The sequence below is a fragment of the Thunnus maccoyii genome, chromosome 9 (genome assembly GCF_910596095.1).
Source record: "Thunnus maccoyii chromosome 9, fThuMac1.1, whole genome shotgun sequence".
In the NCBI taxonomy this organism is placed as follows: domain Eukaryota; kingdom Metazoa; phylum Chordata; class Actinopteri; order Scombriformes; family Scombridae; genus Thunnus; species Thunnus maccoyii.
The window spans coordinates 33,228,560-33,255,835 of record NC_056541.1 but is presented as its reverse complement, the minus strand read 5'-3'; the positions used below and the strand labels follow the sequence as shown (position 1 = coordinate 33,255,835).

The 27,276-nt window shown below is 40.5% G+C and overlaps 2 protein-coding genes across 3 annotated transcripts; both read left to right on the top strand.

The window, feature by feature from the left end:
• Nucleotides 1-924: 924 nt before the first annotated feature.
• On the top strand, nt 925-6,771 carry LOC121903670 (serine/threonine-protein phosphatase 6 catalytic subunit). The gene is made up of 7 exons (XM_042420924.1): nt 925-1,062; nt 2,206-2,301; nt 2,455-2,520; nt 2,603-2,744; nt 2,839-2,918; nt 3,445-3,654; nt 5,094-6,771. Exons 1-7 carry the CDS (start codon nt 988-990, stop codon nt 5,340-5,342), a joined length of 918 nt encoding a protein of 305 aa, XP_042276858.1. The 5' UTR covers nt 925-987; the 3' UTR covers nt 5,343-6,771.
• Nucleotides 6,772-8,306: 1,535 nt separating this feature from the next.
• golga1 (golgin A1) lies at nt 8,307-26,608 on the top strand. 2 transcript variants are annotated; one of them, XM_042421218.1, is made up of 24 exons: nt 8,307-8,413; nt 9,405-9,705; nt 13,024-13,114; nt 14,816-14,890; nt 16,008-16,105; nt 16,189-16,221; nt 16,304-16,432; nt 16,575-16,744; nt 16,911-17,022; nt 17,118-17,201; nt 17,329-17,454; nt 18,377-18,472; nt 18,873-18,968; nt 19,446-19,541; nt 20,489-20,629; nt 20,836-20,910; nt 21,145-21,234; nt 21,524-21,626; nt 21,937-22,097; nt 22,902-23,060; nt 23,180-23,239; nt 23,424-23,648; nt 23,752-23,838; nt 24,613-26,608. In XM_042421218.1, the coding sequence occupies exons 2-24, from the start codon at nt 9,577-9,579 to the stop codon at nt 24,691-24,693; spliced, it is 2,517 nt and encodes an 838-aa protein (XP_042277152.1). In that variant the 5' UTR covers nt 8,307-8,413; nt 9,405-9,576; the 3' UTR covers nt 24,694-26,608. The 2 variants fall into 2 exon arrangements, with proteins under 2 accessions (XP_042277152.1, XP_042277151.1); XM_042421217.1 differs by having other exon boundaries at nt 8,307-8,506.
• Nucleotides 26,609-27,276: the final 668 nt, after the last annotated feature.

Genomic DNA, 27,276 nt, shown 5'->3' with positions numbered 1-27,276 from the left:
CAGGATTATGAAGACCTGTTGACTCCACTAGCATTAAGTTAGACGCAATATCACAGCGATACTTCCGGTAAAAATGTTCAAAATAAAACGTTCACAATAGACAATCATTCTAATGTTTATCATTGCGGAAGTAAGAGGAACGGCGCGCGTTGTGTTGCAACTTCATTCTGTTTTGAATCACTAAAATGTTGCTTGGTTTTCAATCACCTGGCTGTCATAAGACAAATGCTCTGCTGAAGTGTAATCGTTAATACAGAAGACTGATGGCAGTAGAAGGTATAGAAATTGCGGTGTTTCGCTTTAACGAGTGACCGTGTTAACTGGTGACTTAAAGCCGAATGTGTCCGTGGTTGTCCTGGTGACCAGAACACTTAGGTGTCCTTATAAAAGCCTTAAATTGTCTTAAATTGAATGTTCAATACAGTATATATTCGCCCGGTCCCTTTCGTCTTATATTATGTCAGTTAAACGGTGTCGCCACAAGAAACATTCACCTTTCTTGAACTTACTTTTAATGCGGGGAAAAATGAGTAGCTAGCGGCTAATGGGGAATTTGACATTATACAACTTTTTAGTTTTAATTAGTTGAATATAGGCCATTTTCCGATCGAGGATAACGGTATAAAATCCCAAATTAGGCTTTAGTTGTACAGTCAATTTATATGCTACGTTCTGTTTCCCACATTATAAGATACGTTATGAGGGGTGAATGCTTCTTGCTGAGCACAATTTAACTTATTCATTTGTGTTTAATATCTACGCTTACCTTTTGCCTATGTATTTAAAATTGATTGAAGTAAAATGACAGGCTTTTATGAGGCTACCTACATGTTCTGTTCGTGTTTTCAACACTCAACAGCAGCCGTTGTACGTCACTACCATAGGTGTGAAAGCAACCACGACGCATCCGGCCAAAAGTCATCAGTCAACACGGTCACTGATTAAACCCAAACACCGGAAGTTGCGCATGATAAATAGCTAGGTACAATGGCGCCCCTAGATTTGGATAAATATGCGGAGATTGCAAAACAGTGTAAATACCTTCCAGAAAATGACCTCAAGGTAAATGCGACTTCCTAGAAATGTTTTGATGAAAAAAATCAATCATCTGGTAACGTTAGTTCACTGTTGTTTCATGTTATAACTTAACAGCGTCATTAGCTAACGTTAGCTTCAGCTAGCTAGTAACGTTAGCCTGCTGCCTTCATCAAAACCGTTAACAAACATTGTTTAGCGTAGCTAAATACAAGTCCACCTATCTATTTATGCCTTCGGAACAATAATGAGAATGATCTTCGGTTTGTCATAATTTGCCAATGTTAAAATGACCAGATATCAACATAGTGACCTGATGATGTTGACTGTCATGTTTAGTTGACAGCTGATTGCTTATTACGAGTCCAAACTGAAAATCTGATGTGTTTATGTCCAGGAACTTCACATAAGACGTTCCCCCATTTATAGAAAGGTTTACCTGCTTGTTCGTAGGATTGGGGACACATTTGAATTATGTAGACATCTCAAACTGGCACCGTGTAGATAGAAGGTGTCTAGATTTTGGGGATAGTGAACTACTCGTAAACGCCGAAATAACCACCTTTATTCTTGGAAACTCTGTTTAAGAGGAGAATCCTGTTTTCAGTTAGACTGCTAACTCAGTAGCCCAGATTTGAAGAGTTTGGTGTTGCATTTTCTCCTTGCAACAGTCAACAGGCGGTATTATACAATATTACAGCATAGGCAATACTAACATTTGAATATGTATGTTTGCTCGTTTACCTTAAAGTCATTGTTTTATATGATTATTTCAGGGTGTTACACTCTATTAAGAGTCAGTTAACAGCACAGTGGCTCATTCACCGTCACCTCAGTGTCTGTGTATCAGACACATACTGGTGCCCTTACGACCAACTCATCTCATCATCATTCAGTGACAACAATACTCTGCAGTTTTCTGTTCTTGTTTCGGGGAAGACAGTGTGATGCATACTCAGAAAGTGCTGACATTTCATTCCCTGGTCAAGAAGAGGGTTGTGGCTTTATATTTCACCCTTGTGACCATGATGAAACTGTGAAACTGTTGTGAAATAGCTTACAGTTGTGAATGTGAATATGTGGGGCATATGTCACATTTAAAAGCACTGACTACAAGTGTGAAATGATCCTTGTTGCTTACATCTGTGTGTTGTGTTTTCATCTATACAGAGGTTATGTGACTACGTGTGTGATCTTCTGCTGGAAGAGTCCAACGTTCAGCCTGTTTCTACTCCTGTGACAGTATGTGGAGACATACATGGACAGGTAAAAACCATTGTCTCTAGACAGGAAGAGCAGTGTTTTTGCTGACTGTTAACATAGTGTATAAAGTCTATCTTTGCATGTATTTTTCATAGTGGTGTTTTGTTCAAATAAAATGTAATGCCTACACTTAACTTTTATCTCTTTGTATCTCAGTTTTATGATCTTTGTGAACTCTTCCGAACCGGTGGCCAGGTCCCAGACACAAATTACATATTCATGGTTTGTATATTTTATTCATCTTAATGATTGTTTTTACCGGTGTTTTGATACAGTGTTACTAACAAACCTTTATCATCTGTAGGGTGACTTTGTTGACCGGGGATATTACAGTTTGGAGACGTTCACCTACCTGCTGGTGCTGAAAGCCAAATGGCCCGACCGCATCACACTTCTACGTGGAAACCACGAGAGCAGACAGATTACCCAAGTTTACGGCTTTTACGGTGAGATGAGATTCATGGAAACGACATCACTAATAATCTCACCTCCTGAACCATGTTCACTACTTCTTGTTTTTGTTATTTTTTTGTCCTACAGATGAGTGTCAGACTAAGTATGGGAATGCAAACGCCTGGCGTTATTGCACCAAAGTGTTCGATATGTTAACAGTTGCAGCTGTAAGTACTAAACTCATACCATACCTTGTGTTTTTGTTTTGAAAGGTTGGTATAGTATTTTATTTATGCAATGTTACAACATAGATCAAATTCGTTGTTCCTCCCTGCTCGTACTATCTGCATTGCATACTGTGATACAGTTTTATCAGCTGCTTTAGCTAAATTAAATTAAATGAACAGTTTCTACTTGTTACTTTGCCTCATTCCCACAAAACATTTTTTTTTATTGGAGACAAATCTCTTTAGGTTAAATATTGTATGAAAGCACCAACAGTCAAACCCAAAATACTGTCACATTTTGTTGGTAAGATAGAGGATGGACTCTAACTACCATTAGCAGGTTACCATGTTTTCTATCTTACAAACAGTAGCACAAGCATCCGAAGGTGTTTATGTTACATCCTACGTTAGCTTTGTTGTCCCCACGACTGAATTGTGCTAGTCTGTGACCCCTTTATGCATCACATTCATAATGTATGTTTGATGTCCTAACTCTGCTATTTTGTGGTATTTATTGTTTTGTCAGCTGATGGATGAGCAGATCCTGTGTGTCCACGGAGGTCTCTCTCCTGACATTAAAACCCTGGATCAAATTCGAACCATTGAGCGGAACCAGGAGATCCCCCACAAAGGAGCGTTTTGTGATCTGGTGTGGTCGGACCCTGAGGACGTGGACACATGGGCCATCAGCCCCAGAGGAGCTGGCTGGCTCTTTGGTGCAAAGGTCACAAATGAGGTAGCTCACACTGATTCTGAGTGACTCGCCATCAGTGCGTCTGTAGTTTAGATGGAGCAAATACATAACTGCGGCAGGTAGAAAAATACTCTGTGAAACTCCTTTAGGCAACATTTTTATATAATAATATCTCTAAAGTTAACCTGTAAGTCACATTTACATAGACTGCAATTCATTTGCAAAAATATATCACTGAATGAAACGATACACTCCATGTGGCGTTTGTTTGATTGACTCCAGGGAGGATTTCTTCGTGCCATTTGCCTGCGGTATGATAGATTCAGACAATTACAACAAGTAATGTTACTCATGGCAACACAGCAACAATGGTGGATGACCTCATTGTTTACGTGTTGTTGAACCCTGCACTCTTTGATAAAGCCCATAAAAATCTACTCTGCTATTGGCACTGTGGATCCAGTTAGCAGTAAAATGCCAACACGTGTTCATCTAAGCAGGCCAAAGCTACATAACCTTTTGACAGTGGATCAGGGCTCGTCTGACACTTTGTTAATGTACACAGGTGATGTCAGAGTGGCTCAAACTGGCTCAGACTGATGGAATTGTCACAATAGATCTAAATGCTTTTGTGGTGAGAATTTTGTCAGCAAAGTGTTCGCCTTTTCCTGCACTTTTAACCCAAATTAAATTCTGTTTGCAGCTTAATCAGGTGCAAGCACATAAATAACACGTTTGACCTTAAGAGGGTCCATGGTTCCTGGTTGAGAAAGTAGTCAATCCTTGATAACTGGCACTGATTTTATTACTTATTTAATGATCAGTCACAGGTGAATGACTGATGAGTCATCGGCTGTGACATGATCCCAAGGCAGCCCAGAACAGAGAGATCACATCTTATCATAGTGGCAAAAGGCATGAAACGTGCACAAACTGTATCACTATAACAATAAGCTTTGTAAAGCCATAGTCACATTAAAAATGACAGTTTGTGTCGTCAGCGCTCGTTAATTTGCACACCTCCAGTACGTCTTCATAAGTATAGCTTAATTAGCTTAATTAGCTTATTAGCGGCAGCTGTGGTACTGTGCTGTGAACTGTGAAACTGTAGAGAAGTGTGATAGTCAGTGGAGGGAAATCAGGGTTTGCAGTGAGAATAATGAGAATAATGCTGCTAGATTCAATCCATGTCATGCTAAAGCAAACAGTCTTGTAAAGGTTTGTTTCCTGTTGACTGTGGGTCAGTTGTTGTGAAATGAGGTATTAGACAGCAAACCCAGCTCACATAAGACATTAAACTAATGAAAAATGGGTAAAACTGCTTTATTTTGTTGTCATTTTAAATTTAAAAAAAAGATGTTTTTATCATTCTGAGATCAACACATGGAGCTCATGAGTTTCAAGCTGTAGTCAATCATTCTTTGTTTCAATATGACATGAACAGCAGCTTTTTTAACATATTTCTCTCCCTGTCTCTGCAGTTTGTTCACATCAACAACCTGAAGCTGATCTGCAGGGCACATCAGCTCGTCCACGAGGGCTACAAGTTCATGTTTGACGAGAAGCTCGTCACAGTGTGGTCGGCTCCTAACTACTGCTATCGCTGCGGCAACATCGCCTCCATTATGGTCTTCAAAGATGCTAACACAAGAGAGCCAAAGCTCTTCCGAGCAGTGCCTGATTCCGAAAGGGTCATTCCACCTCGAACAACAACACCTTATTTCCTGTAAGCAGATGAAAAATAAAATGACAGTGCACAGAATCCATCAAGGACAGAGGCAACAGCACTTGTGAACCCATATGAATTTTGTATAGTAAACTGTAGAGTATTTACAGTGCTTTTCTTGGTGCCAACTGTCAACTTTTCTTCCCATTCTGTTCATTTAATGCCATTATTCTGCAGCTTAAATGAGAAACCCCTTACTGCAAGCTGGAAGTTGGGGTAGGGCTACATGTTGTTCACATGGGGAGGAGCTCCACATGGAGCTGATTTAAATTGTCTCCCAGTGGTGAAAAAACTGGAATAATCTCTGAGATAGTGATGGCTACAGGCAGTAGACTTGTAACTTGATGCTTTTGCTGGCTATGTCTAATGTTTTTCATCAGTCATCTAGATGAACATTTATTCAAACAGTTTTTAACTTAGTTTTATTGAGAATACATAAAATGTTAACAACAGCTAGTGCTATTCAGCCAACAGAAACATGTATTAAAATGATCCTGATGCAGGTACTCCTGGATCACTGTGCCAGAGTCCCAGCAGGTTGGTTCAGCGGCTCATACAGACACTTGCATGTTTTATACTGTGGATAAACGGTTAACTTTCAGCTACTTAGAACCACAGAGAAAGAGCCTGCAAGTCACAGTTGCCTACAAATTAAAGGCCAGGATTACTGCACCGTTTGCCACACTGTGGTATCACAGCTTTGAAAGGATTTTGGACTTCCTGTCGACCAAATCTACTATCTGTGTATTAATAACTGATGAGTAGCAACATAAGTCAAGGCCAGCAAACACATCACACTACCAGTCTGCTCCCCGTAGCCGTCAGCAGCTCAGAGCTGAATGCTGTCAGTGCTGAACATGGTCCTCCAGCTTGCAGTGAGGGGAACTTTGCTTGAATCACATTGAGACGATGCAGCTGGCGCATAAGTTTGAACAGCATCACTGTGCTGTTGAAATATATTGTAGAGGAAGGATTAAAATGATACAGAAGTCAACTGACCCTTGTAAAATGTTCATATTTATAGAGCTCCATTTTACTTTACAATAAAAAATCACTCTGCTGAGCAAATTGCAGGTAGAGTGTTGTATACAATGTTTAATTTTATGCTGTTATGGTAATGTATTAAAGTTGGGTGTAAGATAATGATGAAGAACTGCACAAAAACAAAAATTGCATCTAGTCTGACAGTTTCAATGGACTTATACCCACAGTGTTATTATGTGATATAAATAAACATGTAAACCTGAGAGTTGATGTGTAAAATTTAACTGTATCTGTTTGTTAGCAGGTGCAGTATTGTTAAGCCTGGTACCTTAAAAAAAATTCCCTGTAATTTCCAGATTTGGAATCAGCTCTATGCGCTTGTAATTATTATTTTTCTGTGTATCATCATACTTTTTTAAAATAAAAGAAAAAAGAATTGCAAAAATGTTGACATCAGTACATTTCATTTGTGAAGGGCAAAAATAACATTTGTAGTCAGCAAATAACCCATAATATTATATAGTAAATAACATGAAAACTATGTATAGATTTGCATTTCATGGGGTTTCAGTTATTCACATGTGACTAGATGTACTGTACGTTGAGGGTTGTATCTTAATTCTGCAAAAGATGATTTAACTCAGGATAGATAAAGGACAGGTTCACAGACTTAAAACAACAGTTTTTCTTGCTGTAATCATTCCTCCTGTTCATACTGACCATTAGAAGATCCCTTCATAATGACCTTACAATGGAAGTGATGGAGGACAGAATCCACAGTCCTCCCTCTGTGCAAAAATGTATTTAAACGTTTATCTGAAGCTAATATGAAACTTCAGCGTCCAAATGAGTCAAATCAAGTAGATATCTTTCAACGTTACAATCTTTTTAGTGCCAAACTCCCTCTTTTTGTTAAACAACATTGGTATCTTGATTAAAGTCAATAAGCAGCCTTTATTAGGAGGCAGATTTGTGTTCATTTGTGTGTATAATAAAGAGTTAATTAGGGTGCAACAACTCGGCAACAATTTGGCAAATTCTTAGCAAACAGGGGAGAAACAGTCGTCTCTCTTTGTGAGAGCATCTTAGCACAAAGATACACGCTATTTAAATTTTAATTTAAACATGCAGACCAGCTTATATGTGTACCACATTCACAGCCTTTCTCATACATTTTTAACTTAACCCAATAATCACTGTGCTGCTTGACTCTTACAGTAGCCTTATTTGGTTAGTCTGTTGTTTGGGCATTATGAGAGCGAGGATAGAATGGAATAAAACATTGACAGGTTTCGGTTCCTGAAAACCTGCAAAACTGAAGACATTTTAAGCTTTTAGATGATAAATTACTGTCAGAAAATAGTGTTCATGAAAGTCTTTGCAGTAATAGCCCTACATGAAAGGAGGCAGTATTTGCTGTAACAGGCGAGCATTTTTCACATGCAGCTGTTCCAACACAAAAAGTTAAGCATATGATGGCAAAAATATGCACAAAATTAGCAAAAAATCTCTACTGGAATAAAGGAGTAACAGTTTCAACAGAGTGAATGAAACTGTTAATTCAAAAACTGTTTCTTCTTTCAGTCCTCATGTCATGTGAAGAAAGTCATCAGTACCTTCCTAATGTTTGGGCCAGGGAAAGCCCTACAGTGGACATTTACTGCCGCTCCTATTGCTGCAGAGGCAGCATGGGGCAATTTCAGGCTGGAGGACAGTTGTGATTTGTTGATAATATCTGTACTAATAAACTAAGTTGTATCAAGTGATTATTATAGTAGTTTAATAGTTATTATTCCATAACAGAATTAATAAGCAGCTATAGTAACGTGTGTGTGTGCGTGTGTGTGCGCGCATTCACAGGTCTGCTCCTACTATTACCTTTCCTGCCTGTAGATGGCGCATGCTGTCATGTTATTGGCTGCTGCAGCCACGTTTCCCCGCCTCACATGTCTTCTTAGCCAATGAACACAGTCACAGCCGTGACGTCTTCAGTCATATGGGTTGGGGTGATTACGTGTAGCTCACCAACTAGCAGTTAGCTTGTCAGACGAGACGGAACAAGCGACTTCGTGTCAACTGACACAACGATAGGTATTCCCGGAGTGTACACAGAGGAAGGGCAAACGTACAGTCACTTAGGACCTGAAAACGCGTCGGACTGATATTTTAACCGAAGTTAATATGGTAAGAGAAAGGCGACTTCAGTGAGTGAGCAAGCTAACGATAGCTAACATCAGCCGGCGGTGGTAACGTTAACTCTCATTGTTATGGCTAGAAGAGCTAGCTGGCTGTCAAAACTAGTAGTACATGGCCAAATGGGATTAACACTGATAATAAAGCATAACAGAGCTTTTAGACTGATGCTATTTCTGACCTGACTTGTCGACACATTAACTATGAGGTTGAGTTTAGTTTTGATAACGTTACACTGTGCAGTCATAGGAACAAATGTAGTTACAAACTCCGGCTGCAAAAGAATGTTTTTCAAATACATTTTTTTTGCTTTTTGTGCGATTAGTTTTCGATTCATGTTTTTTTTTTTCAGCTGTAAAAAAACATGTTTTGCAGTGCCCTAAAAAATGTAAAGGTCTGGTGCAGTTTGCATTACAAAAGAAGAAGTCGGAAGGTTGTCATCTGCTTTGAGTAACACAATTATTAACGTAATATTGGACAGTTGTGGGAAACATTTTCATCCAGCCACAGTGGCATATTATAGATTTTGACAAACACATCATTTTCCAGCCAGCTATCCATAATCAATCAAATACTTTGAAGCGATAGCTAGTTTGGTTGTCCACATTTTCTTGTAGGGTAGAGGGAGTAGCTAATCACAACCACACTTTGCCAGCATTTGTAGTCTGTCTTTTATTGGTAGTTCAAAACTGCTCTTCCATTATTATCACGAGGGACTTGTCAGCACTCATCTCTTTCATTATTAGATTTATCCAAAATACAGACAGGAACAGTAGGTGTTGATCTTGTTGTTAGGCACATTACAACAGTGTGACATGTGACTTATGTAGACAAGTGGCCACTGTTGTAAATTTTGGCTTGTAATAAGTGTTTCTCTCTGTTTTTCCAGATGTAGCGGAATGGAATTACCACGACAGTCTTCTTGTGAGCGGTTCTGCATAAGGACGCATCTCTGTTTCAGCTCTCAGAACGAGGAGCCGTGAACTCCATGCATTGTGTGGTGTCCCATACTCACCAGAAGCTGCTATTTGCACTCATAAAGAGACACTGACAGGACAGAAATGTTTGCCAAGTTGAAGAAGAAGATTGCAGAGGAGGCTGCCACAGCACCGCGGAGTGGCGTTCGTATACCCCGCACCATCAGCAAGGAATCCATCACCTCAGTGGGGGCAGACTCTGGGGATGATTTTGTAAGTAGCCTAATGCTTTGAAACCTTTGATTTCCTAGATAGTCTACATCTTTGGTATTTAACCATCCATTGTTTGGAGGTTTCTTTACATTAGATTAAAATACTCATTACATACCATTAATCAGTTCACTCCTCTTTGGTCTAAACTACAGTTCAGATCTGACGAATTAATTCAGCAGCAATATTTGCAGAACAGTTTATTTAAAAACAGTAAAGTAGTTAACTGATTAATTTTAATCCCGCATATGAAACTGGAAAAAATGTCCACTTTCAATGAAGTCATCTGTAATTGTTATAATTGTTTCCGACCTGGAGGATAAATCAAAGAGCTTTTTATATCCTGGAGTTTATTGGCTGTCATAAAGGCAATAAATTGTTGTTATCCTTCAACAGCATTTCAATACACTATTAAACAGTGTAGTTTTACACCAGTTGCTAGAATGTTTTATTCATACTTTGTAACACTCCATAATTAATATTTATTAAACATTTGTTAAGCTTTTGTAGTGTTCAGATCAGATAAGAAGACACTGCTGGGAATCGGAATAACATCTGTCTCTATATACCCATAAACCTCTGCTTTCTGTAGTCTTTTCCTGTAGTTAGTGAGGGTTTTGTTACCTTAAAGGAGCACAGAGTAGCATCTCTGTATTGTAAAGGTGTGAAGGAAAGTTCGTTCTCACCCTCTAAAACAGCTGATATGAGATTTAGCTTCGCGCACTCATTACATTGTCATGTATCAATCAAAATTGATACAGCAGAACCAGACATACTGTCTTCTTTATTGCACGCCTACATCACCCGCATGTCAACTTGATTTCCAGTATCGGAGAGACATTCAGGTGTGTTAAAGTTACTATAAGGAACTTTCACTTTGTGTTTGAACAGAAACTGTAGTGTTTTCCTGGAATGAAGACTGCATTTCCCATAAGCACCACCACCTTGTGTGGTAAAATCTTGGTTATGGCGTGCATTTGTTTTGGAAGCAAAAAGAAAGACAATACTTATTTTTAATACTGCTTTTATTTTTTAAACACAGCTGTTTGCAGGATGCATAACGATGAAGTCATGTATCTATTTGTGGCTATGTAAGATTAATAATTGTAATATGAGGATGGTGAAGCAAAGTAAACTTTTTTTGTTTTAGACACATAGGTTACATGTAAGGCTGCATTCACACCACCTTCCCACAGGGTTGTGCGTGGTGTGGGTCTGTCTCTCTCCCTTGCTGGTGCTCGGGGAAACCGACAAGTCTAACTTGACTTTTAATGTTGTGAAAGGAAGAGAAACGTCCTCCCCTCGTCCTAGTAACGTCTTTGTACTCCCTCGTGCTACAATGCTACATGTAATATAAACATAGACTCTTCCAGTCTGCCTGTAAATTGTTTAATCGGATTTCACGGGAAATCCGACCCGGTGGCACTATATAGAAATAGGCAATCTTCTTGCTGATGGTCTCGTTTGCTTATGTAGGTCATATAGAGGCATCATGAGACTGTTTCATAAGCAGTTAAAAGTTCCTTGTAGTAACTTTAAGATAGTAGCGGCTAATGTAGCCTCTAGCAGAGATGAGGAGCTACAGAGGTCTGCTAACCTCACTTTGTTCTAACTCCACACCCCAGATGACTCAAGTGACATCACTAATTTATTAGATTTCACACAGCCCCCTCTGGAGCCACAAACACATGCAGTCATACTCCCCAACACCTGTAAACACACTGATGTGTAAATCTGATGGAGTTCCCCTTTTCCCTCCTTTCATCCGTCCTTGTCTTTTTTTATTCATACCAGTGCGGTGGAGCAAACATCTTCATACAACACACAGAAGGGACTTTTCACTCTCACTGGATTCTCGCAAGCAGAGCAGGAATTTCTATAAACAGCCAATGAAAGCAAAGTGTCTCTTCTTCTACGGCTCTTAAACTGGTCTGAACATGGCAGTGAGCACAGCGGCCTCTAAAACAGAATGACCCATATTTTCTCTAGATTCTCTCTGTACCTGAATCTATATTTGCTGTCACCTCAGAACGTGCTCAGTGTGAACACACAGCACCTTGAATGTTGGTAGACGGCGTGTATGTCTGTCTGCACTCTGATATTTAGGCCAGTTGTCTAAATGTTGGAGATTCTCGGGCAGCTCCGGGTTGATGCTGATGGCCGGGGTCCAGCTGCATTAGTAATCCCCTCTGTGGCTGGATAAGAGCCTTTTACTGCCTCTCTCTGACATAATCGAGCCCCAGGGACCATCCCAACGTGCAACATCCCCGCACAAATGTATAGATGTGACCAGTACCACATCTCTCCCCTCGCTGATGTTCACAGGAGAATATATAGAAGCATAATCAGAGTCTGAATTAAAAAGGCAGCAGTTAAGCTTGAAATCCGATTTTTTGGTATACAATTTATTTTCCAGTACTGATGGTGAGAGTGGAAAGACAGGATAATGAAAAGTCATCTGAAAAACAGGTGATCCTGTCGTTTGTCACTCTGACTGTGGAAAACGACTCCAGGGCCGTGATAGAAGCACCAGTCAGGCAGGTACATTATGTTGGGTGTGACTGACATTTTTATAGAATAATGATGACTTACTGGGCTGGTATCTTTTGTATTGAATACATGCCATTCAGCCAAGATACTGATACTGATTACTAAGTCTTAAGACCAACCAGTGTAACATGAAGCCCTGTTGACCTGTTTTTGTCAGTCATATTTTTAGAGTTTTGTGGATCTATGTCCATATTGTTTTCAAGAGAAGAGTCATTTGCTTGTGAAGGAAACCTATATCTGGTTAAGCTCCTTTCATTGGAGCTAACAGGGATAGTTCAGTCCCTCACCAGGGAATCCAGACTCCTGAGGCTATAGTGTAGTATCAGTTGCACTTGGTTAAATTATTTAGTGTTGTCCAAGTCACTGAGTAGCAATATAGGCAGCTGATATGTGACACTTTGTTTTTGGTACAATGAATCACTCAGCCTGTTTAGATAGAACTGGTGCTACCTTCCCTTTCTGCAACCATTCATATAAGTTTTTATGATTCCTGCAGCTGATTGGCTGATCAGATACGTCAGATAGAAGGAGTAGTCACTTACCCTGGAAGTGTTTCAAATGTCACAGCTTGATTAATTGTGACTGATAAAGAGCAAGAGGATATTTACTTTTAAATGAACCGGTATGAACTGGCTGAATATTAAGAGCTACCTAATACTGTGTGTGTGTGTGTGTGTGTGTGTGTGTGTGTGTGTGTGTGTGTGTGTGTGTGTGTGTGTGTGTGTGTGTGTGTGTGTGTGTGTGTGTGTGTGTGTGTGTGTGTGTCTTCAGGCATCTGATGGCAGCAGTTCCAGGGATGACCTGCCCGCTCAGCTCCTCAGGAGGAACGATCAGATTCGGAGGCTGGAGGCCAAGCTATCAGGTAAGACGTGTCACACCGAGGTTAAACAGCTGGAGAGATTCAGCCTGCAGCGGAGAGGAGAGAACAGTACCTGACATTTAAGCCTGAGCACAGCCTGTACCTGTGATGCACAGGCCTGTAGACAACAGACATTTTCATAGCTACTGAATAATCTGATCGCATGACCAACTCATGAAACATAAACCAGGAAATGGAATTTTCCTCTGTATTACTCTGCCAGTTAATGATGTAATGAATCATTAAAGTTAAAAAACCATTAAGGGCAACTCTGATGACCAAGCTCAAATTGCGTCCTATTTAAAAAAAACTCAATATCCCATATCTAGCAATTTTCAGTCACACCCACAACAAATAAGAGCTTTAGTTTACAAGTGTCAGACCATGAGAAAATGATAGATAGGCCTGCCAGTGTGAGCACACAGGACCAACCAAAAAAAGAGAAGCATTCAGACAAACATGACACACATAACAGACAAAATATTGGATGAAACACTGGTCTTGCTAGTGAAACTTGGAACTCTTGGTTTACGAGCTGCAGCTCAAACTAACTGTCAGTAGCCAGTTCAAAAGTGTGTTGTAAAATAAATCACATTTATCAGTTATTGAGCATTTAAACTGTGCTTTAGTCTTTGTGTGACACAACTACAGACATTTTAAGAGCCTGACTTGAATACTTTCTTCAGGTCAGCTGGTTTAACATACTGTAAGTTTGCCAGAGAGCCAGATTTTAATGTTGGGTGAGTCCATTTGGCAGTAAAGGTGGTGGCAGCTAATCAGAAATTTCCAGTTAAACATCAGTGTCAAATGGAGCGTGACACTGTGAGAAATAAGCCAGAAAGTTTGAAATCATTATGCAACTAATGATTATTTTCATTATCGATTTAATCTGTTGTCATCAGTTGTTTTGTTCATAAAATGTCAGTCAGTGGTGAAAAATGTTGATCACAGTTTCCCAGAGATCAAAGTGACATCGTCTTAAAATGTCTTGTTATGTCTCGACCAACCGTCCAAAAAAAGACTAAAGAAACCAGGAAATATTCACATTTGAGAATCAGAGAATTTTTAAAAAATGACTCAAAATGATTCATCGACTATCAAATTATTTTAATAGTTGTTAACTAATGGATGAATAGTTGCAGCTCTAATCGTTTGTCCTGGAAAAACAGTTTCCTTTTCCTGTTTCTAATTTAAAACAGGAAAGCAACTTATCTTTCTTGTTACTGGTGTTACTGGTGATTATTTTGATGTGTCAGAATGAATGTGATCATTTCTTGATGTGGGTGTGTATTTAATAGGAAAAAGTCCTGATATATTTGTATTTTTATTGAGTTTTGTTTCTCCTCTACTCAGTATAATAGCTCCTCTTCCTTTTGGGTGGCGTATATGACTTTGCATCCCTAGAAAAGGTTAAAGGTCGCACATTCTCACGCAGCCTTTTAACCAGTATGGTTTTCTCACATAAGAAAATCATTAGCAGTTTTACCTTCCATTATTTCTCAACCATGTTTTCCCTTTTTTGTTTTCTCCCTCTCCTTTTTTATTCACTTTCTCTCCTGCCTCTCTCTTTACCGTCATCTGCCTGTTCCCTCTTCCTGTTTGTTTTTGTGCGTGTGTGTGTGGTTGTGTGTGTGTGTGTGTGTGTGTGTGTGCGTGCGTGCTCTCGATGATACCCTATCCCGTCACCCTACTTCCCAACACTAGACTACGCTGAGCAGCTACGAATTATGCAGAAGACCAAGGACAAGCTTGAAATTGCATTAGAAAAGCATCAGGATTGTACGTACCTCTACTCTCCTCCCGACTAGCTTCCTCTCTCTCTCTCATCTGTCTGTCGGCTGTAACAACCATCACCAAGCACATCATCACTTCTTCCCATGAAGACAACCTTTTACTCCAGAAAATGCTAATATCACGGGCTTTAGAAGTTTGCTTTGGGAGCGCTGGATGCTTTTTCCTTTTTTAATCTTAAAAATCCACCTTCACGTCTTTCACACTGGTATTTGTTCAGCACGTTGATTTAATTGCGTTATTTATGTATTGTTGTTTACTTTGTCGGTGTATCCATTTTCCCTTAACTTGCCCTGATTACTTTGACTTGAGCTAACAGTTTCCAACAGCTGCTAAACATGTGATATAAAGCTTTCAGTTGGAAGAAACATAGACTGTATGATAGAAATATAGCTCACTAGCTACAACTCAACATGTCTTCTAGCCGTGTTGCATTCTGGTCTGTGGAGCTTAATGCCAGTGGAGAAACTGATGATGACTTTCTCCTCATACTGTCTGTCCAGCATTGTTGGGATTTACTGTATTTATGGTTCTGAGGGAGAATCTTAATATCACAATCTAATCGGCAGGTTGTCATAAATCATACTGAGAACATTCAAGCTCCTTACAGAATGACACTATATGAGCTTTCCACTAGTGCTGCTCCTCAGGCCAAAGTGTCATCAGTCTAATAGGCGTAACCCGTTAGATTAAACCTGTTGGATTTGAACGACCCCACAGTGTTTCTTCTTGTGCTTCAGGGCAGAGTCGTAACCGTATCAGTTTGTTGTGAGTTGTAATGAACGGTGCAGCTTCACAGAGATGAAGCCTTGTTTGTTACTTTAGGGTGGATTTTTTTTTCTTTCTTAAATCCGCACATGGCTATTTGCAGTGTCAGCTTAAACAAACTGCGTTTTAATTTTCGCCATGCATCGCTTGTCTTTGCCTGTCTTTGCTTCTCGGATGAACACACTTCTTAATCGGACTCTAACTTTCCACAGCTACTAACGGTTTTACTGTCTGTGCTGTTTTAATATTTCTGTTCTCTTTGGTTGCGTACAAACCTCTGTATGGTTTTCCATCTTTCCCTCTCTTTTTCTCTCTCTCTCTCTCTTTTGCTGCCTAGCATCCATTAAGAAACTTCAAGACCAGAGTGAGACTCACCAGGCCAGCAGAGCCAAAATGGCAGAGGGGATGACTCTGGCACTGGACAAGAAGGATCAGGTAAACGCTACTCTGGTGTCACGTGTAGTACAGTGCTGGTTTGTGGCTGGTGTCATCATCGTTTTTCTATCTGTCACCTGCAGGAATGGATGGAGAAGATGGCCGTTTTGGAAAAGGTGATGATAGAAACCTGCACATGTGTTGAAACCGGACTGTGTGAGTGTGTGTTGGTGTAACGTAACTGCTGTGTTTGTGTAGGAGAAGGCTGCACTTTCAGCCCGGCTGGAGGAGATGATGGAGCAAAGCTTGACACTCTTCCAGAAAAGGGATGACCTGGATGAACTGGAGGGCTTTCAGCAGCAGGAGCTCGCTAAAGTCAAACACATGGTACTTGCACATAACCGCGAGGGAACGCGATTGATCCTGAAATAGTTTTTTAGATGAGATTTGACCTGGGCTCATAACACTGTTTTCTAAAGTGCATAGTATATTTCTTAATTATGCTTTGTTTCCCATCTGTGTCTACCAGCTGCTGAGGAAGGAGGAGCAGCTGGGCCAGCGGGAGCGGGAGCTTCAGCAGAAGGAGGCTGAAGTTCACTCGGCAAAGCGAGGGCTCTCTGAAACCCGGGAGAAACTCCAGGCTCTGCAGCAGCAACACAAGGAGAGCTGCACACTCAATGCTGAGCTGGAAATAGAGCGGTAAGAAGTCATGCAACATGAAGAAAGGAAGTTCAATGTGGCATCTGGAATCCACCAAAAGTCATTTATGATCTAGAAATTGTAATTTTGCATTTATCGTTGACTATGAATATTGTGAACGAACACCACGAGTGAAGATGGAGTGTGTATCATTGGGTTTGTGCAGAGAGGAACTGCTGCTGCTCAGAGAGGAGGCAGACAAGAAGATCAGTGAGCTGGAGGGACAATGTCAGGAGCTGCAGTCAGTCATCCAGCAGATCTCTGAAGACTTCCAAAAGGTCAGTCCTGAACAGAAACTACACTGAAGTCAGTAACGCTGTTCATTCATCGCTCATGCGTCGAGTGAATTACATAATTTGTGTTTGTTTTTCAGTCACAGAGTATTGTGTCATCTTTAGAGAAGTCCCTCCACGATCTACAGACTGAACATGACGCCCTGAAGTTGCAACAACAAAAGGTCAGAACATAAAGAGTTTTTCCAGTTGTTATCGTCTTTCACATTATTTGAAAAGTTTTTAGTGTGAAGATGAGGGAGCCTGGATTCTGTGCCTGTTTTTGGACATGTTTTCTCTTCATATCCTCAGGCTGCTGTGTCGGAGGAGGACAAGGAGCGCTTGTTGGTGGACCTTCAGAAGAAAGTGACCTCCCTGGAGAGACGTCTGCAGGGGAACCTGAGCCAGGACGAGCATCTACAGGAGCTTCTCCAGGAGGTGAAGAATATCTAGTTTAGGCCAGTAGTGGTTCTGAGTCTTCAGTTTAGTTTTAGTAATCTTTTTTTTTTTATTTACAATGAACTGAGACTTGTGGATTGACAGTCAAGCAGGGGACACAGCAGATTCGTTGATAGGACATACAGCTCTCAACTAACACATAACACATAACTCTTGGAGGGTAATTTGATGGTGTGGTATTTTATTGATCACAGACTGTAAAACTAATAAATATAATCTAAGCTTGCCTTCACATAAATGTCATTATGACTATGCCCGCCAGGGAATCATATTGAAGAAAAAACAGAGTGGTACATCCTGTCAGCTGAGGTGTTTCCTATCTGTGCAGCTCCTCAATGGACTGTTTCATTTCACCCTGACGGTCCTGGTGTTTCCTCTGCAGGCTCCACTTCACTCAAGCTGCCCGTCAGACCCGCTGCTTCTTCCCACTTTAACCTGAATAACAAACCGGGGCTCAGCGCTCTGGTTGGATCCACATGCAGAACCGGGGCTAACGTTAGCTGAGAGGCTAGTGGAACGTTAGCTGCAGCATGGCCAGAGAGAAGCACAGCCAGCTAGCCTCTGCTAGCCTCCCAGCTAACGTTAGCCCCGGTTCTGCATGTGGATCCAACCGGAGCGCTGAGCCCTGGTTTGTCATTAAGTGGGAAGAAGCAGCGGGTCTGACGGGCAGCTTGAGTGAAGCGGAGCCTGCGGAGGAAGCACCGGGACCATCAGGGTGAAACAGTCCGTGCAGGGAAGCGCAGTCAGGCGGAGGAGGAGAAGGCGACAAATCAGCCTCTAATAATCGGCAGAAATGGCCGATGCTGATTTTTCATATTAGAGTCGTTATCGGCCGATACCGATGATGTGCCGATAATATCGTGCATCTCTAGGTCTAATTACCAATGCTGTCAATTTTCAGAAATCCAGTCTGGAGCAAAGTCTGGAAGAGACCAGAGCAGAGCTACTGGCTGTTAAAACAAACCATGCTGATACTGTCAGCTCTCTGGAGGCACAGGTAAAACATTTCACTACTCTCTAAACCCTACAGCCTGCATCTATTACCACTCAATCTGCAGCCACATGATTGTAAATATCAATTCTGTTCATTAAATATTATATATTTACTCATTGTGCTAAATTAGCAGACATGTTTCCAAACTATGGGTTTAGAGGGAATGTTGTTTTGGTTTGATGAAAATCAACATAAAAGTAGTGCAAGCTATGACATGCCGAACCTTGCTCTACCCAGTTGATGCTACTGAGACTAAAACAAAGTGTGACCTCGCCAGCTTTCATATTGTGAATAGACTCAGTTGTCAAAAGAAAAGCGTTCTTACAGTAGATAGAACAGGTCATGAACTTATGTCACAGAATATCCCTCCAGCTCAACACGCGTGTCTCTTATCTGACCTCAGGTATCCAAAATGAGCTGCAGCATTACGGAGCTGCAGACTCTCCTCCGACACAAAGACGAGTCCTCCAGAGCCTACAGAGAGAGAACAGACACGCAAGTAAGCAAGCAAGCAGACCCGCTGCTAAAATATTAACCAGAAAAGAGGCATCACTGCTCATAATGTCACATTGTTTTGATGCTTACAGTTACCAGTCAAAGGTTTGGACACATTTTCTCATTTCTCATAAAACTGTATGATTGTATGATGATTCATTTGATTTCAAAGTGAGTATCAAATATTCTCTAAGCATCATATTTGAGATGTTTACATTTAATTATCAACAAGAGAACTGAGAAGCTTTAAATGACCTTGATTGAAGCATTTCATATTATTTAAGTTTGATGGTTAAGGGGATCAAAGAAGTGCAGTTAAGATCGTCTGACACTGAAAGATTCAGCAACGGTCAGGTTGATCTGGCTGGACTCACTTTAATATGTCTGCTTCCTCACCTTGATAGAAAATAAATAGATTTCTGCTGACTGGCTACTGATGTCGCTCTCAGTGTGAAAGTCATTGCACTGTACTGTGTTTCAGATAGCGAACCTGGAACAGCAAGTCCTGGAGAGCAGTGAGCGACTGAAGAGTGCAGAGCAGCAGATCACAGAGAAACAGCAGCACGTGGAAAAATTGGTGAGTCCCTGTTACTGTTAGATCACAAAACGAGCCAGAACTCATCAGCCATGTTCGGTCTGTTTTAGGACAGAAATAGGTTTGATATTTGGCAGAGTGGTAGAGTAGCTAGACTCTGAGTACACAGCCAGCTGAGAGAAGGAAAACCACTGAAAAATAGAATATAAACAGCACATTCCTTCATCAATCATTGGGCATGCTCAGCAATTATTTATTATTCATTAAAAGCTTTTTAAACACAGAATGCATATTTTCAAAATTATGCAAGTAAATAAAATCATATAAAACAAATTAACACTGTCTCTCAACATCATCATAGTCTCTGTTTATCCACAAAAAAACCCAGAAAATTCCTGACTGTGGTGTCATCTGGTGGCAGTATGAAGACAACAGCGTATGTTTTTGATTTCAGCACAAGATTTCACACAGCAAAGAAATCCATTTTTAGAAGGTTGTCCAGACCGTGCAGCACCAGTGTGCATGCAGAACAACACGTAGCATCATCAAAATACTTACCTGCTGTCTGTAAACATAGAATATCAGTCAGAAAAACAACTAAACACATGTCATTCATGAGAAAATGACACAACCTTGTCTGCATCATATCAGCAGTAGGGAGTCAGGGCTGACGTGGCTGACCTCTGCAGAACAATACAGAACACCTGATTCATCACCTGTCAGAAACAAACTCAACTACTACATGAAGTGAATCCCTGGTTGCTATTTCTATTATATCTAAAACTGTATCTCTAGATTATTGCTCAGGAAAACACTTTTTTCTCATAATGTACATTAATTAATACAATAAGCTATTGATATGTAAGCTGTAGCCATCAGTAAAATAGAAAGATCCTTGTGCACTCAAGTCCTTTTACTTTAAATCTGGTTAAAATCAAGTAAAAATGGCTTTTTGTACGCGCGTGTTTAATAATGCATTTGTTTTCCAGCAAGGAGAGTGGAGTGCAGAGAAGGCCTTTCTGGATCAGCAGGTGTGTTTGTTGCAGCAGCAGAGTGAAGAGAAGGCCAGTCGGCTGGAGGGAAGCATCGCTTCATTACAGACAGACAGACAAACCATGCAGGACAGGCTGGTATGTTCTTCTTTTATAATCTGTAACACTATGCAGTAGTCACGCTGGTATTCCATTCATCCCAAGAGGCTGCTTATTATTCTCTCAATCAGCGCTGGAATAACTGCTCATAGAAATACATTTATTGCAGTGAAAAGAGTTCGCAGCATGGAAACCATTTGTCTTATATTGATTAACACTTTCTCTCCCCTGTTGTTGTGCGGCAGGCTGATCTGGAGAAGCAGAAGGACGAGGCAAACTCCTCTCTGAGACAGCGGACAGAAGAGTTGGAGCAATGCACGGTTAGACCCACTAGAACACATTAGGTTTTCATGAATGTACTGTATATATTCACATTTTGAAGGATGAGAACTCACACATTGAGTATCAGAGTCTGTAAAAGTAACATACAGTAACATAATACATAGCCACAAACTACATACTAAGTACTGAACATTCACTAAAATGCTCATATCCACTAGACACATAGAGAATAAATAAAGTCCTCATTCCCTGTCTTGTGTGTATTCACTCAGGTGGAGCTGAACAGCCGGCAGACAGTAAGCACTGAAATCGCCAAAGCTCTGGAAGAAACCAGAAGACAGAAGGAGGAGCTGCAAACACAGGTCTGTAGGCAAACACACGACATGTGCAACATATGGGCACCCATAAATAATCTATAAATAGTATAGAATGAAGTGTTCTCCCCTCTGGACCAGTCACAAACACATGTGGACCTTTATTTGATCACTCACAGATTATAAAACAATGGAAAACACATTCAGAGCTGGTTTTCATTCTAATGAGAGAAAGTTTGAAGCGCCCTCTGGAGGCTGCGATGGTCATTACACCTCAATTGTAAGTGTGAAAATGTGCAGTGTGTAATGAAAAGTGTTTGTGTGTGCTTCATGTCAGGTTGGAGAGATGACCGTATCTCTACAGAGCTCACAGCAGGAAGTGTCCACCGTCAGTGAGAAGCTAGCACTGAGAGAAGAAGACATCAAAGCACTCCAGAATGGTACACACACTTTACATCCATCACAGACAAATATTGCTACTTGAATTTCCTCTTCTTCTTTTTCAGAATCATGAATTGGCTTCCTGAGCTGGAAAAACCTCTTAGAAATGAATTAAGTCATTGTAGTAATGCAGCGATTACAAACACTAACACAACTGTGGTTCGGCTGTCACTCTGCAGAATATGTGTTCTGATTCACTACTTTTATCTGTGATTTCTTTTTAAAAACACATTTCATAGCGTGATTACTTGAATTTGTCCCCTTTTGGCACATAAAGAAATCAAACATCTAAACGTTTGTGTGTTGCAGAGGTGCAGAGTCGGCAGGCGTCACTGGTCCAGCTGCAGGAGGAGTTTGAGCGGCAGCGAGTCCAGCTGGAGCAGATGGAGCTGGACAAAGACTCTCAGCTGATGAGCCTGAGGGAAGAGCTGCTCAGCCAGACACAGCAGCTAGATGGCTGCCAAGCGCGGGTTAGCACCTACACACACATACTGGACATGCTCTAGAATAACACATACAGCATTGCTTCAGAAGAATATATGGAATCCACCTATCACCCGCGCAAAGAGCAGATACTCAGTGGATGCTTAAGATATGATATACTTACTCGTATCTTGTACCTGCTCAGACGAGGCTAGAATGGCAGGAGTGATGGCTACTTTCACAAATGATCAACACCTCAGCATATGATCTTTCCATGTTGGTGAATGGAGCTGATGTAGTAAGCAAAATTAGTAAATTGTTTGGGATTCATTTCTTGCTGATTATTGACTTAAGCATCACCCATAAAAGATGACATCCATGGTTCCATATTTAGAGCTCAAGTTTAAGACTCAAGTTTGACCTTAAAAATGATCGTGGTAACACTTTACATCACCCTGTTTAGCATTTAGAAGCAGTATGTAAAAGTGTAATGAATGTCAACAGCTGTAACTCCTCCTGTGGGCACCCAAGTGGATGCCCGTATAAAAACAGATAATGAATGACAATATACTAGTTGTAATAATGTAAAATATGTCTTCATAGAAGTTATAATTGGTGACAAATACTATACATTAACAAAAACTTTAGGGCCGCAACTACCGATTATTGTCATTGATCATTTTGCAGACTATGTTCTTGATTCAATCCTTTTAGTCAGTGGAATACTAAAAATAGAGACAGAACATATATTCTTATTCTCTCACATTGTATAAGCTATTTTCTGCTACATCATCATTTCAACTTGTATCATGAATCAAACTTTGGTTAATGGTCTGTGTGTGTGTGTCCAGATCTCGTACCTGGAGGTGGAGGTGGAAACCCTGACAGAGCAGCTTCACAGCCCTGCGGTGTGTGAGGAGGATCAGAACGGCAGTGTGACGGTGGACGACCTGGATCACATCCAGAAGGTCAACAGAGAGCTGGAGCAGGAGCTCGGCGACAAGAACAGGGTCAGACAGCTCTCTATTCACATCCTGTCATCTCCGCTCAACGACCACACGTTTACTGTAGTTATGAATGTTAAATCTTCAGAAGAAGAGGTTTGATGAAACTGGTTGTTGTCTTGCAGACCATCAAGCAGCTGCAGCAGAGGATGGCAGAACTGAAGAGGACTCTGCAGAAGGAACTGGTGAGACTCAGTAAATCCTCAGTAGTCCAGTTATAAGACCTAAAGTCATTCTAACATTGATGTGGCTTAAAAGTTGCACTTGACTCATTGACACCAGACTTATATTAATGAAAACTGAAGATTAGAAACTATTGCAGGATCATCTGGGAGTAAATAAAGGTGTTTCCTTCTTTGTGCTCTGTAGAAGTTGAAGCCGGAGCCTGAAGCTGAGGTGAAGGAGAAGTTGACAGAAAGCAGAGCAGAAAAACTAGAGAGGGTTTGTCCAGACCCGCTGCCCGCGTTCAGCCCGAGCCCCCCGGCCTCCAACACCACGGTGACCAACACCTCAGACCTCAACGACTCACGAGAGATCAACTTCGAGTATCTCAAACACGTCGTCCTCAAGTTCATGTCATCCAGAGAGGCTGAGGTAAGTCACCAGGGCTCAAGCTTTTGTCTGCTGTTGAAGACTAAACAACTGCACCTGACTCAGTCACACAGTCTGAATCTACGTCGTGTTGTCACTCTCACAGGCGTACCAGCTGATACGAGCCGTATCTGTGTTGTTGAACTTCACACGAGAGGAGGAAGACATGTTGAAGCAAACTCTGGAATACAAGGTCAGTGTTTGATCAGCAGTGACTGTATTCAGACATCCTGTCTGTATCAGTGCTACTAAAACCTCATTTCTTCAATTTACAAATTAGAGATTTATATTTTTTTATGTAGTTAATGATAGGTGCTATTATTATTTGTGCCCCCAAACTCTCAAATTGGACAATTGCCTGTTAAAATATTAAAGTATTGTGAGTTTTCCCCCCTGAAAGTCTTTCAAAAGTTCACACCATCAACTGAAAACTGATACTGGCTGCAAGTATAGACTCCTTAAAACATTGTGTTTCTTGTGATAAAATATATACATGATGTATCTATGATATAATATACAACTTCATTTAACAGCATATAGTGTTCTTCTGGCAGTATTTTACTGTGGAGCAGCTGCAGGCTGGATGTGTTGTAGTTTGCAGAAGCATGCTAATCGCATTTTTATTGGAGGAAATATTTATTGGAGGAAATATTGCATTGAAACACTGAACTTCAGTCCAGCTCAGACAATGTTCTGCTACGGGAAGCATAAACTAGCAGCCTCATGAAACGCAGCTTTTCTGATATTGAGGAAATTAATGTGATAATAATAATTTAAATAAAAATGCATGATGCAATAAAATAATAATATTCATAAATGGCTCATAATGTTGTCTTGTGTTTAATAATATAAACATATACAATCTTTGAATCTTAATATAAAAGCATGTTGATATGTAGTCCTGTCTATTCCTCTGGGTCAGTTCTATTGTAATCTCACCTGATGGCTGGTACGCTTTGTGTTCTAGATGTCCTGGTTTGGATCCAAGCCTTCTCCTAAGGGCATCATCCGGCCTTCAATCTCAGGCGCTTCAACCAGCTGGAGCTGATGACAGCAGAAAGAGCTGAAAGTGATGAGAGAAGGGAAATAAAGGAAAACCTTCCTGCGTGGCTCCCATCACTGAGCAGGACTCTAGCTTTAAACTCTGAACAGCCTCCCACAGTTTGCTCCGGACGGTTGTTTTCTGCTCTGTGGGGACAGAAGGGCTGCACAGTGTCTGTGGAGGGAGAAAGGCCTATTTATAATCAGATGTTGATTTTAAAATGACACAAACGGTTGAGGCAGATGGGATCTTGACTAAAAGAATCATGAAGAGTAAACTGACACTGGAGGTTAAATTGTCCCATTTGATTCCGCACACATGGCACAAATCTGATGTTTTCCCGTCAGTGAAAATGGCAAAAAGCAAGTTGGCGTGTAAGAAAATAACAGACTAAGTTGACCGGCATTTGGAAAACAGCCTCACTTCTGCCCAGATTCAAACTAGTCACATCTGTTTTTGTCGGATCTTCACTGGACAAACACTACAGCCTTTGATTGCTGAGGGACCTTTTAACTTGTCACTTGGTTTTTCTTTCATTTTAAATCACAGAGGGCTTCTTAATGAAAATGTGTCATTTTAATGACCTGTATAAGATACTGGAAGAGTTTATTAAATAGAACCTGACAAATGGACATAAATAATTCACACTGATGTCAGAGGACCCAAATGAGTCTACTTGTAGAGTCATAAAAATATCATCAACCATTTTTTTTTTTTGCTCCAATAGCACTACATTGGTTTTTCATAATTATCTGCTGAAATATTAACGATAGCAGTGAAAGAAAGAGAGTACAATTAGTGTAAGTTCCTTGATTCAAAATGACAGAGTTCATTAAACGAGTGCTGGAATTTCTGTCCAGAAGAGAAATGTCAACACTGATATTTGACTCATGATCAGTCAGGATGAACCGGGTTGAGTCGGGGGTGTATCTGTCTTAAACAGTGAAATGTACAGTACCAGTACTCTCATTCAAGAGAATGGGAAGGTGTGTCCAGACTTGACTGGTACTGTAATTGCTCTCATTTCTCTTTAAAATTACATTTTCATCATGTTTCATCCCACTGTATCATCAAGATAGTCTGAACTAGAGCCTGAGCCTGATTCTTGAGGCCAATTCCAGTACTGGTATTTTAGAGTTAAAGAAATCTGATGATATTCATATTTAAACAAAAACATATAAACCAATTTTCGGTTTGGCTGAGAAAGAATTGTGGACATGATACTGTATGTACTGATAAAATTGCAAATTCCTTCTGGTGACCAGACTTTATAACTGCAACACTGTTTCTAAATAACCTCACATGTTTGGTATTTCTGCATCAGTTTCTTGTTGCAAGTCAGCAGACATATTCACTGATCTGTCTGTAATTTGATAAAAATTGGATGGGCTCTAGTCAGAACAGCTCATTTTCTTTAGAACTGAAGATAACTGCTTGGCCATTGGCCTGTTTTCACAATGAGCTGAGCCTCTAATCAGACCGTGCTCTCAGGTCCTGCTCCTGTCACATGAACTGGGAGAGTCTAATCTAACCATGCTCCTAACCTGAACCACCAGTAAACACCTGTAGAGCTTGAGAGTGAGAGGCTCAGTTCAGGGTAAAAAAAAAGTTTGAAGTGCTGGTGCTGGAGGAACACAAATGGCTGCCACAGCTGATACAATCGTAACACACAGACTGTTGTATGTCCTTTAACACCAGTATGAATGATTTTGAGTATAGTTGACCATTTGGGTAATAATTATAATGTGATAAAATAAGTGAATGCTCTGTAAATGATGAAATGAGAACATGCTCTACCTTTACCTGCCTTTGCAAATGTAAATGAAAGTACATTCCACATGTCTATTTATACATAGAAATATGTACATACTGTATGCATTAAGAACTTTATAAATCAGTGGATGTAAATGGTTTGATGTGACCAGTTGCAGTATTTATCATCATCATCATAGATCTGAACCAACTTCTGTTTCTCACAGCTTGTTACTCAGTCCCACTGCCCATCACTGCCCTCCCTCAGTGTGATCTCAGTCACAACACCAAGAGTTAATTCTTTACGTCAGTTTTTACGTCAGCCGAGGGAATCTGCATGCCTGCTGCTGTTAAACTGCACTGTTGTTCCCTAAAGCAGTCCGGTCAGTCTTTTACAATATTCTTCATTTCTACAAACCAGAAGATTCACAATTTGTATTCACTCCAGGAATATGCATACAGTAAAATACAAACGTCAGGGTGCCGTCTATCAGTCACTGCACCGGTAGTATCTGCTGAATACATACTGTCACTGTCATCATCTAGTGTTACTAATAACACAGCAGACTGATGTAGTCAGCCAGACTCCACTGGGTAATATACTGTCTCCATGAGAACCAAACTAAAAAAAAAAAGCACTTTTTAACCTGATTGAGTCTGCTGTGTCAAACCCTGAAACATAACTGTACAATCACTACAGCTTTTCTGTATTTCGCTTTTAAGTATTTAACTGCTACCACTACGAAGGTTTAATTTTCCCACATTTATTAATAATAAATCTGAATGATAAAAATCATGCCTTCTGGTTCCAAATCCTGCACATCTGGTGGGAAAATA

What these genes read in the sequence shown, in the direction of transcription:
- LOC121903670 (XM_042420924.1), top strand. Translation starts at nt 988, where the DNA reads ATGGCGCCCCTAGATTTGGATAAATATGCGGAGATTGCAAAACAGTGT. An exon ending in GTGGAGACATACATGGACAG is followed by an intron (nt 2,302 to 2,454) that starts GTAAAAACCATT and finishes TTTGTATCTCAG; the next exon opens with TTTTATGATCTTTGTGAACT. An exon ending in ATATGTTAACAGTTGCAGCT is followed by an intron (nt 2,919 to 3,444) that starts GTAAGTACTAAA and finishes TTGTTTTGTCAG; the next exon opens with CTGATGGATGAGCAGATCCT.
- golga1 (XM_042421218.1), top strand. Translation starts at nt 9,577, where the DNA reads ATGTTTGCCAAGTTGAAGAAGAAGATTGCAGAGGAGGCTGCCACAGCA. An exon ending in GCTGGAGGCCAAGCTATCAG is followed by an intron (nt 13,115 to 14,815) that starts GTAAGACGTGTC and finishes TCCCAACACTAG; the next exon opens with ACTACGCTGAGCAGCTACGA. An exon ending in ATTAGAAAAGCATCAGGATT is followed by an intron (nt 14,891 to 16,007) that starts GTACGTACCTCT and finishes TTTGCTGCCTAG; the next exon opens with CATCCATTAAGAAACTTCAA.